We start from the raw sequence: 12232 nt of genomic DNA, 5'->3' as shown, positions 1-12232 counted from the left end.
GGATCCCAGGGAAAAAACTATGTTCCGGATCGATCGATCCGGAATAACCCTGATTGCAGACAAATGAATACCATACACAGATGGAGTTATGGTGAGTACACATAACTAGATGGACAATTTCTATCAGCGATTTGTAGACGATTGTCTACTAATATGGAATGGTACTTTGGATGATTTGAATATTTTCATTGATTATTTAAATTCTAGTACTAATTTTTGAAATTTAAAATGGATGTGTCTGACAGCAGCATATGTTTTTAGATGTCAAACTGCAATTGAATGATGGCATATTAAACACTAGTATTTATAGAAAGGATGTTAGTAATGGAAGATATACGCATCACAGTAGTATGCAAGCGCCACATGTCTTTAAAGGTGTAGCAAAATCTCAATTTATTAGAGCAAGTAGACTAACTACTGATAATACTACATTTGTTTCACAACTTGATAATATGGTAGAGGACTTTTTTTCTAGTGGATATGATATGAATTTATTATCCAAGCTTAAATCTGATGTAATGGAAGCTAGGCAGACATCACTTATACCAACTTTTTTGGAAGATAGGTCAAGCCTCACAGATAGTCAGTGTAATAACACCATCACTCAACGTGAAATAAGGTACGTCACAACTTTTAATGGTAGGTCAAGTTCAATTAGACAAATTATTAACAGGAACTGGCCCATTCTGATGGCATTGGATGAACTAAAAACTATATTGGGCACCAAGCCACATTTTACATATAAAAATATGAGGACGATTAAAAGTTTACTCTGTTATAAAGATTTTTATAGACCCTGTTATACACAATTGGCTGCTAAAACTGGTACTTTTCCATGTTTTAACTGTGTTGCCTGTGCTTACATCTTAGGGAATGGTAGTGATATTTTCACTCATCCTGCCAATGGACAAGTATTTAATTTTAAAATTACAGCTACTTGTAACACTACTTTTGTGGTTTATTTGGCTACCTGCATCTCATGCAGTTCATTTTACGTGGAAAAACAATACGTAAGCTTAAGGAACGTGTTATAGACCATAATTCTGAAATTAGGAGAAATTGTGACAATAATGCACTATGTAAACATATTAAAACTTGTGGTGAAACACATACATTTAAGTTTAGAGTGATTGATGCTCTATGTCCAAATGAAAGAGGTGGTGATGTCAACAACCGCCTTGAGCTCAAAGAATTTGAATGGATATTGAGATTAGCTGCTGACACTCATCCTAGTTTAAATAGCACTGTCAGTTTAAAACCTGTGTTAGTTAAGCTACGTAATATTGTAAAGTAAATATTTTATACTGTGTATCTACACATCTTTTAATTTGTATGTATATGTCTTTAATTTTTAATTTGTTTTCTGTCACATGATTTCATTTGGCTGCTGGTCATGTGATTTTAGACCTGTATTTAAGCTTCTAGAGTTTAGTGTTTGAATGTATTAGTATTGAAGAAGGGTTACGCCCGAAAGCTCTGCTTTTTATTAAACTGGTTTTCTCTGCAAGTTTTCTCTTTATATTTATAAGATAAGTCACGCTTGACAAAGTATATTTGTTATGCATTTCTGGGCATTTAGTTTTAGTCTGTAGCTTTGACGCCAGCTATTTGTTTGGGGCAGTCCCTCCTGAAGAATCTTGGTGCCCTTAGTGGATTTTGATGGCAACAAGTTTGCAGTCATCAGGTTGTCCTAATATCATGGGTTATCCTGTTGTCAGTGCTTTAGTTTGAGAATCTGCAGTCTGTGAATTTGTTTTTGGTTCTCATGAGGTTTGCACAAAGCAACAAGACTTGCAGTTCTGTATCCGTATTTCACTACACTGATGTGTCCACTTGCATATTTGCTGTACCTTTTGCTTGTGTACCCACAGTGCAGCTACCTACAAGGAGGGGCCATCTATCGCATTAGATGTTAAACTTTGCACAGAAGTGCATCAGTGAGAGTCTCATCTATATTCTGTGGAATTGTAAATCCATATCCCATATATGGATCTAATAAATATCGAGAGCATAAAACTGTTATTTGAACACTCAGACTCCACATTATTGTTTCTTTAGAAACAGTATGTAGCCTATGAATCAAGCTGACTTTATCCCTTATAATTCCTGTTTTGGCCCTCTAGTGAAAAGATTTATCACATGTTCTTGACTAGTAGAGAAACAATTTTATTTAGTGGTGTAACAATGCAGTGAACCCCAGAATTTCAAATGAACTTCCCAGACTATCGTGAGAGATGGGGAAATGGTTTGCTTGTTTTGTGCTTTAGAGACGGTTGCAGTATATGTTTTTCTGTTATAACAAACTGTGTCTTATGTTTTATAATACGTACAGTATATTCTTATGCCAGCAAGGTACTTTTTAAAAAATTTTTTTTTTTTGCTGTCGAGAGAGTGTTGTTACATTCTGAGTTACATGTTTAATGCATGTACATTTCAGTGTACAAGGTGATCTATAATATCTTGTATATTCAATGTCTAATTCTGGCAGGTAAATTCTTTTTCAGAACTCTTTAAAGTAGACATAGTTCGACTCCAATTCAAACTGTTTCTGAGCGATCTCCTATAATCGGGTCTATATTACAACGTCGAACTCACAGGAGTCAGAACATTGTAATATCGAACCCAAATGTTCGAAACATGGAAATAGCAAAGCCACGGAACGCCAATATTTTTTTTTTTTTCCCCAGGGAAAAAATCGGTGGGCCGTTTTCACAGCTTTGCTATTTCTTCCACTGCGATGTGATCTCAGAGTTGGTGTATTTAAGTAGGGGGGGTGTGGGGGCACATCCCCCCCCCCCACATTAGATTAAGTTTAAAGTGTACATTTTTTTTTTTTTTTTTTTTTTGTAGCAGAACAGCGATTTTTTTTTTCCCTGGGAAAAAAAAATCGCTGTTCTGTGTGTTCGTACTTTTTGGGTTTCGAACTTCACAGTTCGATATTACATCGTTCGGACTCCTGTGAGTTCGACGATGTAATATAGACCCCTACAGTTGCCACTCTCTGCAGAGCGCATTTTGAAAGTACTTCGCTGTTGAACTTTGTACCCCACTTTGACTGTTGCTGCTGCTGTCGTCTTGAAATTTGGTTTCCTTGTTTTAGATGTTAAGTATTTGAAGTGGATTTATCCTCAACCCCCCCAGTTATTAGAGAAAGGGATTTTAAAATGTTTCATTTGCATTTGTTACAATAGCTGTTTATGCATGATGAAACACGCATGCACACATCCATGTGGGACTGCTAACTAGATGTACTACTTGTTTTTTTTTTTTTTTTGCAGGACTGAACATAGCTCATGTTTCTGGAGTGAGTAGGAGTGATTTGTGCTGTTCTCTTTATGTACTGTAAAAAAAAAGGGCAAAGAAAGAAAAATTAGTATATAAATACTGGAATCTGAGTTGGACAGAGAGAGAGGCTGTTAAAAGTGGTGGTTTCCTGTGGACTTCGTTTTACTATGCATTTTGATTTCAAAGTTATGATGTCACTTCATTTAAACACTGTATTTTTTTCTTTCCAAGGTGAATGATTTTGTAAGAGACAAGTTTACTACAAGGGAAGGTACGGTGCCTTTTCCTGCAGAGATCTTAGCTGGTGGATGTGTAAGTAAGCTTAATACTACTGCACTTGTTCAAAAGTGAAAAAAAGAATTGTTTTTTATTGAGGTAGTACTGGCCTTGTTTTCCATAATGCTTTGGCTGGAGTAATATTACATTTATTTTCTGTAACACTGTTATTGTTATCAACAAAATACTGCCACAGAATACTTCAAAACTAAAATTGCCTTTTAAGGCTTTCCCAGCACTTTATGTTGAAAATGAGTAGAATACTTAGTTTGGATTCCCTCCCCCAAAAATAGTAGATTTGTCTTGGAAAGCTTTGCTAATTTGTTGAATTGCTAGATGTGTATAAGTAATAAGTACAAACCGTGATGTGGTTTATGCTTTATGTGCCACTTCCTGTCAAGCACACTTCTGAATCAGCCAACAGTAAAACCAAGGCACATCATAGTTTGTTTTAAGAGGATTAAGGTTTTATAGAGAAGGTGGTGCATGGGAAAATAAGAAGATACCTGATTTTAAAGTAACTCTTATAGTGCCTTTAGACATTGACATCAAGAGAACAAGTTATCAGAATTTGAGAATAATCCATAAATCCTAAGAATACATGGGGGGGGGGGTCCTGCGCTCAGTATACAGATTTTTTCCATTGTCAGCATTGCGAATGGACAAAATGTGAGAACTCTATGGGGTGCAGAATTAAATTTTTGATTTCATGCCCCACAAATTAGCATCACGTACTTCCCAGCTTGGTTCTAGGCTGGAAGTTCCTTCTGTGTGGAGTCCTTCCTGTGTCTGCATGAGTTTTCAAATGATTATCCCTTTTCATTTAAAAGTTGTGTCATAGATGAAGTACCTCTTCCAAATTGCCCATAGAAATATGCGCTCTGTGTGCACTGCGATGGGTTAGCCCCCCCATTCATGATTAGCTCCTCTGCTTTGTGCCCAGTTAGTACCAGAATAGGACCTGTCTCCCCCATGACCGTGAATTGGATCAGATAAATAATGACTTAATCAATGAGCAAACAGATTCACTCCATTTCATTCTGATGGTAGACCTAGAAGGGGAGACTGTCTGCAAAAGCACCAAGCTCAAAGTTACTGTCTGTAAATTTCCTAAGAAGGATGTTTAGTGGAATTTTGGGAGGAGCTAGACATCGCTTGTAAAAGAGCTGGAAGAATATATGAAATAACTGTCCCTTTTGAAACTCAGATACATCCATTAGGTCAGTTACAAACAAGATGGCTCATGTTACTTCCATGGTTATGCTTGTAAAATATTTTGTCTGGCTTTCCTTTATTAGGATAATGTTCTGTGCTACAGTTCATGTAGATCAAAGTGTCTGGCTCCTTCTTATTCCTTAAGCGTGTATTTTTAAACCTCTTAGTTATTGTCATGTAGAGATACAGTTTTGCAAAATAGGTTAAGCAATTAGGGTTGTTCTGTTTAATTTTCTCTGTACTTGCATTGAAACTTATGGGCCACTTAGTCAACTGTATGTGTCTTTCCAAATGGCTTTGTAAGTGGTTTTGTGGAATCAACCTTGATGTGAATATTAAGGTAACACAGTCTGCATTTGAAAAGTCATCCTTACATGCTTTGTGGCATTATGTATGTGCTCTTTAGAATAGCTATGATCTTACACTGATGCTGAATATAGCCAAGAAAACGTATGTGGTTCTATTCCCACCCCAGGTGATTGAACTCATTTTCATTTGCTGACACTGCAGTGCTGCATGGTGGTGGTGGTGGGGGGGCAGGAGTTGGGGGACTGTACTCCTGAGTACGTTGTCCTTCAGAGCACACGTTAAAGCAAGGTCCCATCTGCTTGGTGGTAGCTCAGACAGACGTAAAAGATTTCACAGCACTTATCAAAAAAAGTAGGGGAATTTTTCTCATCCTCCTGGCCAAATTTCGCCTAGTCAATGTAAATACAACCTTCAGTCTCCCTTAAAAAGAGGCAGCAGCTTAGTTAGACTAACCCTTTCAACAAAATGTAAATAAAATAAAATAATAATAAAACAATACATCTTGCTCTTGTTTTATGGTAATTGTCAGCAAAAACGTAAATGCAAGGTACCTTCTGATATGACCTTTAGCACTGCACAGAGCACTGCTTCCAGTAGCACACATTCAGAGCCAGGTGCCACTTGCCCATGGGGCTTGGTACCCAGTAAAAGGTAGTTTGGTTGGATATCTGATGCTGTTGCTGACCAGCATGAGGAAGTTTTCATTTACAGCAAGCAGTCTCAGTCCCTGACAGTTTTGATGTGGTGCTTGTCAGCATGAATCACTGCGTCACCCTGAATGGAACAGCTGCAGAATGAAAGTGAATATTTTCACTTGTCAAAATGCAGTGCCTACCCATAATGTAGCAGTCCTGGCAGAATGCAGTGCATACCCATAACATACTGGTCCTGGACAGTATGCAGTGCATACCCCTAATGTAGCAGTCCTGGCAGAATGCAGTGCATACCCATAACATACTGGTCCTGGGCAGAATGCAGTGCATACCCATAGTATACTGGTCCTGGGCAGAATGCAATACACACCCCTAATGTAGCTGTCCTGGCAGAATGCAGTGCATACTCATAACATACTGGTCCTGGGCAGAATGCAGTGCATACTCATAACATACTGGTCCTGGGTAGAATGCAGTGCATACCCCTAATGTAGTGGTCCTGGCAGAATGCAGTGTATATCCATAACATACTGGTCCTGGACAGAATGCACTGCATGCTCATAACATACTGGTCTCGGACAGAATGCACTGCATACCCATAACATACTGGTCCTGGCAGAATGCACTGCATACCCATAACATACTGGTCCTGGACAGAATGCAGTACATACCCATAACATAATGGTCCTGGGCAGAATACAGTGCATACCCATAATGTAGTAGTCCTGGCAGAATGCAGTGCATACCCATAATGTAGTAGTCCTGGCAGAATGCAGTGCATACCCATAACATACTGGTCCTGGACAGAATGCAGTACATACCCCTAACATAATGGTCCTGGGCAGAATGCATTGCATACCCATAACATAGTGGTCTTGGGCAGAATGCAAAGTATTTCCAAGACCAGGTAGAAAATATGGCTGGTGAAGTCAGACAGATTATGTTTATAGAAGAGACAAAGCAGAGAATACAAACAGTAATACATTCTAATGTCTGACTACACAATTTTTGGCTGATTCATAGTATCAGTGTGATTCTAAATGAAGTCAGCTGATGTAGATAAAGGACATGCACATGAATGTATGAGCTTTGACTGACTTTGAAAATAGTAAGATATTTGGAAGAGCCCCTCTTGACCAGTCTCCTGGGATGGCAGTGTTTGACTTGCGTTTTACCTGTCTGTCTTTGATCACTGAGCTGTCAGGTAAGAAGGTAGGATTCCATTGTTCTGAAACTCTAGGAGCATTCAGAAAGAGGAATGTACAGGTCTGTCATTACCCTTCTGTTTGAAGTTTTGAAAGCACTGAAAAAAAGCATGCCTATTTAAAAACATTTTCCTTTGACAAAGATAGTACATTTTTAGCCCCCTATGGTGACTCCTTATCCTAATTTTATGACATCCTGTTAAGACAGGTGAATGTCTAGGCTGTTCTGTACTGTTGCTTCCTTGTCTTCTATTACATTCCTTACCTTGGTGGATTTAGTTTGGGGTAAAGTTTAAGAAAGACCGTTTTTGTCTTAATGTTACAGCAGCTTTACTTCCATTAAACTAATTCCCACAGTCCTTGCAACATTGAATCTGACAAGGAAAAAACAAACTGTAATTAAATATATATTTCTAGTAAAGAAAAACTACTGCAGCATTTATATGTATTTGTATACCACAGAAATTGAGTGCAGCTTGACCTTGAATTTATTCGATTATATTACAAACATTTGTAATATCAGCCTTTGTTATGTATTATTGCTGAAAGACTTTTGAACAAGCAATTGATTTTTCTTAGTTGTCTTCATTGGAAGTGCTTACAGATGGAATTTAACAAATATCAGATGTTTCTATCTCTTCCTTTCCCCATCTGCCAACCCCAGTCCCTTCACTTAGCTTGAAAGGTATGGAGAGAAATGAGGGAGTTGGGGTGTGTCTTCTAGAACAAAGTTTGGAATTGTTTTAGTATGTCAAAGGAAATTCAGAAGTCACTGGTAACCAAATTATAGTGTCTGTTTCCTTATAAAGAGAATTTTACAAACCGAGTGCAATTTGTCATTAAGTCAGTGGGCAACAACTGTAATATGTTGCAGCTGTCTGTGTAGCAATAAAAGGTGCACAAGTTAAAAGACATGGAAAATCTCGAATAGTGCTTGTTTGGTAAGGAAGCAGGCAGGGTTCATGAAGCCATAGTGACCTCACTAATTTAGTCAAGGCTTGAGGGTTCAGATTCTGGTGAGGCATGGATTTTTTTTACTTCTGTCCCTCTTCCTTACTGTATTTGTGGGTCTGCCTGTGCCAAATCATGTTAAGTGGACAGTAGGCTCCCAGCCCCGGGCAGTAACCAGATGTCTTAATTTCTGGGCGACAATTCTAAGGTATCCCAAAAATCCTGTTTCTTGGTGACCAAGTTGCAGTTTATGCTTTTGATGACTGAATCTGGTTTGTCAATGATTCTAATCAAGATTCCTTTGGATGGCTGAGCCCTAAGCCCCCTCATCTTGGCCACCACTTAAACAGTTTCCTGGTCATCACAAGTCCAGTGGCTTGTTCTTCATATTCCCATTAAATGAGTACTAATGAAGGTTCTGGTCCCTCACTTTATTATATTTATTTTCCTAATGAGCACTTTGTAGCTTGGCGGAAAGCAGCTCCCAAAACGCACACTTCTCAACCTCAAGCTCAAGTATTCTGAGCAAAGCCTAAAATAATGGGGGAACAATGCCCTAAAATCAGGGAAATTCACGTAAAGATACAGGTTTTGTATCCACATACATTTTCTGAAGAGTAAGAAGTACAAAACTGCAATGTTTGGCATTATTAACTGACTAACTGTAATTGCCATAGATGCACCAGAGAAATCAAAAAAATTATGAAGGACCGTGCAAAAATACGAGGCAAAATTAGGAACGTTATGTAAATTCAGGGACAGTTCAGATGTATGCCAAAACAGCCATACAGCATAAAAGAAATAAACCTTTTTCTCAGTGTTGTCTTCTGACTACAGGCTAAAAGAGGAGGAGTCAGTTAAAAGTACCAGCTGCTTGTGCCCACCCCGTCCCTCATGGGGTACAGTACTAATGAAAAAACTTCATCTCCCGCAGCTAATCCAACTGAGTGACTATAGCGATCAAAATAAGATCCCCTGTGCCACAGACAGCCATTAAATAGTGGAAAAGGAGGAGGCTAGTTCCTTTATGTTGAACATTTAAAAAAAAATTCAGCCTACCTTACTGTACACAAGAAGTGATAAATTAGTTGGCTATAGGAATGTAGGATACATTTTTAAGAGTAATACTAGCAGTACTGAATGTTTTATTGTAACTTCACTAAACCAGTAGGTGAGCTTCCTTGATGCATTCCATGATTAGGGGCTCCTCATGTCTAACCGTCTGCATTCAGGATCTTTTTAATCCTGCATAGTCCGATACCTGGAGACAGTGTTCACCCAGGATAATGCTTGTCATTGTACCATACCTTAACTGCCTAAATGTGCATGTCTCAATCTCCTTTTTTTTTGTCACCTCACAGTTCAGATGTTGATCTTGGTTGTCATCAGTGAAAGTTCCTCTGTTCACTGGCCTTTCAGTCTGTGTTTTTCTGATTGCAGAAACTCTTACAGGTCCTGTGCTGGATGGCAGAAGGAAGCACCTTGTGGGCATCCTCCTTAATGGAATGTCATTTGGAGGACTGGCTGTTGACGGACGTTAAGCTCATACTTTGCATGACCTCCCAGTCATAATTATTAGCAGGGACTTGATTCTACTCTGGTCTACTGGCTTCATTGCAGATGAGGCCTGGGTGAGGTGTACTTTTCCCTGAAGAATGCTTCACCAGGTGCTTGCATCACCTATCTCTAAATTGTTGGCATGTTCCTGGATCTCTCCTGCTTGCTGTTGAATGGCACTTCAAGTCATCTGGTCAAAGATCCAAGGGTCGGGGGTACTTTGGGTTGAGGCTTCATCTCTAAGGATCATCCCTCCCCCTGCCCCCAGTCTAGTAGTGTTGGCCAGTCATTTTTCAGGAAGAGTTAATGAGTGAGTTTGCTCCAGAGTGAGAAATCGGGCATTATTTTTGATATGTGCTTCAGTCTCAGGATGTCAGTGTCATATGATGCCTGTTGCGTGGTTGGAATTGCACATGTTGCCTGGTCTGCCCAACTTATCTCACACTTTTGCAAGTACTTGCATAATCTTTTGCTTTGTCTTCAGGTGTAGAGCTCCCTTCCACTAAGAGTGCCCTGTAGAATCTGTCAGTATTTCGGTTCTTTGCGCTGAACAAGGGTGAGATCTTTGCACCCCCTTGTTCCTTGTGCCCATTTTGGAAGACCTGTCCTTTCGCGAGTCTTTATGACTCGTGAGGCTTTGCTTGTATTGACTGCTACTTCTCTCCTCTCCTGAATTTCTGTTGGCATACAAAGCTGTCGGATATCCTGATCTTTCTGTCTTGGATCTATTTTAGGATGTTAACTTGTGAGTCTGAAGGGAGCCATATCCATACTGATGTGGCCTCTATTAAAGCTGTTGCTAAGTAACTGACCTTTGGCTGAGTAGAGTGATTTATTGTCTAGGCATTCCTAGGCTGACTTTTGTGCAGTCTTCATGGGCCTCCTGTGATCCCAGAAATAAGTCCCTTCCTCTTGCTTACCTGTGTCTAGACCTTGGGACGAGTGAAAAGGAGGTGAACTCCTCTGCCATATTGAACTTAAGACGGTTAACTGTGCATTTCACTGTCCATATTATATTCTTAACTGACGGCATTAGTACTGAAAAAGATTACGAAGTTCAAACTATCTTCCCTTAGAGAGGGCCTCTGACCCTATCTTCAGCTATTCAGGTGGGTTTTCAGGTAACGTTTTTGTTTTTTAGATTTTGTGGATGCTATGCCTTGGTTGTGTATGCCTCTACAGAATGGTGTAGTAGTTAATGTCATCCTTGATGGCTGGCTCACCTGCTTTGTAATGAATAGTGAGGGGTTGCTTTTCACTAGGCCTTGCAGGCTGTGACTGAGAGCTTCTTTGGGAGGAGACAGTTTGTTGGTGCTGGGGCAACTCATTTGGTTCACCCAACTTGGAGAGCCATCATTTAAGGTCAGCAGAATTAGGGGCTGGACTTCATTGATAAGCCCCTCTTCTACCAATACTAGTCCCTCCTGCTGTGTTTCTCTGACCGATGACCACTCATTGATCGATTAAATTTGCCACATTTAATGGAAGTGGGAAGGCAAATTCTAGCCAGAATGGAACAAGTGCTCCTTTCAATTCTGCACTTCAGTTTCCCCTCTCCTATTCTTGCTTTGAGCCTTGGTGGTGGGTCTTCTTGAGACACTTTTCGATCCTCGCTTTTCAGAAAGACGTCACTGTGTCCCTGTCTAGTTGCAGTAGGTGTGTCACCCGTTAGCATTGGAGGTTGCCTTTTGATGTCACTCGGTCTTCAGAGCCTTTCCGGATGGTGTTTATGATGTCAGAGCCTTGAAAGGGTGGTAACCCTGTGCAACCCTTTTCTGGGTGACTAGCTGCATGTTGTCCTGCTCTGGGATTCCTGAGGGGATTCTCACTGAGTACCCCCTTTTCTTTGGTTGCAGCCTCTTAAATCTACTACATTTGGTCACAGAGGCCTATTTTGAATTCCACTCAGTTGTTGCCTTCAGGCTTGGAGTGTGCATTACCCTTGTCAGTTGCTGCTTCCCTTGCATAGGGCCCAGGAGACTTAGCAGCTTAGACATAGTTGTAGTTTGATCCTGATTTTTGGCCTTACTTGCTGCTTCTGAGTATGAATACTGCCACATTCTTGGAGTCTAGGGCAGGCACTTCATATGATGTTCTTTGTGTTTCACTGTTGCAGTCATTACAGTTGGGTTATCTGCCTGCAGGTAGCCCTCAGCCGGCCTGAATACCAGAGTTTTAGATTCCTGTGACGGATGCTGTCTCTTCTTCCATGACGTCAGGTTGTCAGGGGGTATAAAACATGCAGCCGACACCATTAACATCAGTCTTTCTTGCCGCGCGGTGCCCGAAGCAGAAGCAGTTCGCAAGTGCTGGTCGGCCGACTCCTGAAATTTTCGTTTTCGAGTTTCAGAACCGAAGTCTTCGAAAAAAGCTAAGTACCCTGTTGGGGATCCTTTTTCTTACTCTTAACCGATGTCAGTAAAAGTTAACAATTGTCTTACCTGTGGAAAGCTAATACCTCATAAAGATTTTCATTTGTACTGCATTCCTTGCTTAGGCCCAGACCACGATGTCCCTCGCTGTCGTTTTTTTGCCTTATTCAACCCCCGAACTATTCATCGTCGGTTTATTTTCGCAGCAAATTATTTTGGTACTCGGTTTAACTATCCAGAAATGGCTTCAGTAAGCCATTCCACTACCGATATTCTGAAAAAAAAACGTAAGGATAAAGACAGAGACAGACCGCATAGGTCCAAAACTGCCGACGACGCTTCTGTTAAGCTCCGGTACTCATTGAGGCACGTTCGCAGCCCCTGATACCCACTACTTCAGATTCGCAGG

General features: G+C 40.1%; 1 protein-coding gene across 2 annotated transcripts in view; it reads left to right on the top strand.

Annotated features, from left to right (window-relative positions):
• The window catches only part of SLC25A13 (solute carrier family 25 member 13), a 1915284-nt gene that overhangs the window by 1653201 nt on the left and 249851 nt on the right, over positions 1-12232 (top strand). For both annotated transcript variants that reach the window (XM_044065927.1, XM_044065926.1), the window contains exon 13: positions 3517-3597. In XM_044065927.1, the coding sequence (XP_043921862.1) occupies positions 3517-3597 (81 nt within the window). The remainder of the gene's footprint in view (positions 1-3516; positions 3598-12232) is intronic.

This window comes from Protopterus annectens, chromosome 3.part0 (assembly GCF_019279795.1).
Source record: "Protopterus annectens isolate FY-2018-M chromosome 3.part0, PAN1.0, whole genome shotgun sequence".
Lineage (NCBI taxonomy): Eukaryota > Metazoa > Chordata > Ceratodontiformes > Protopteridae > Protopterus > Protopterus annectens.
The sequence above is the reverse complement of the archived record's forward strand: the minus strand, read 5'-3'. Positions and strand labels throughout refer to the sequence as shown.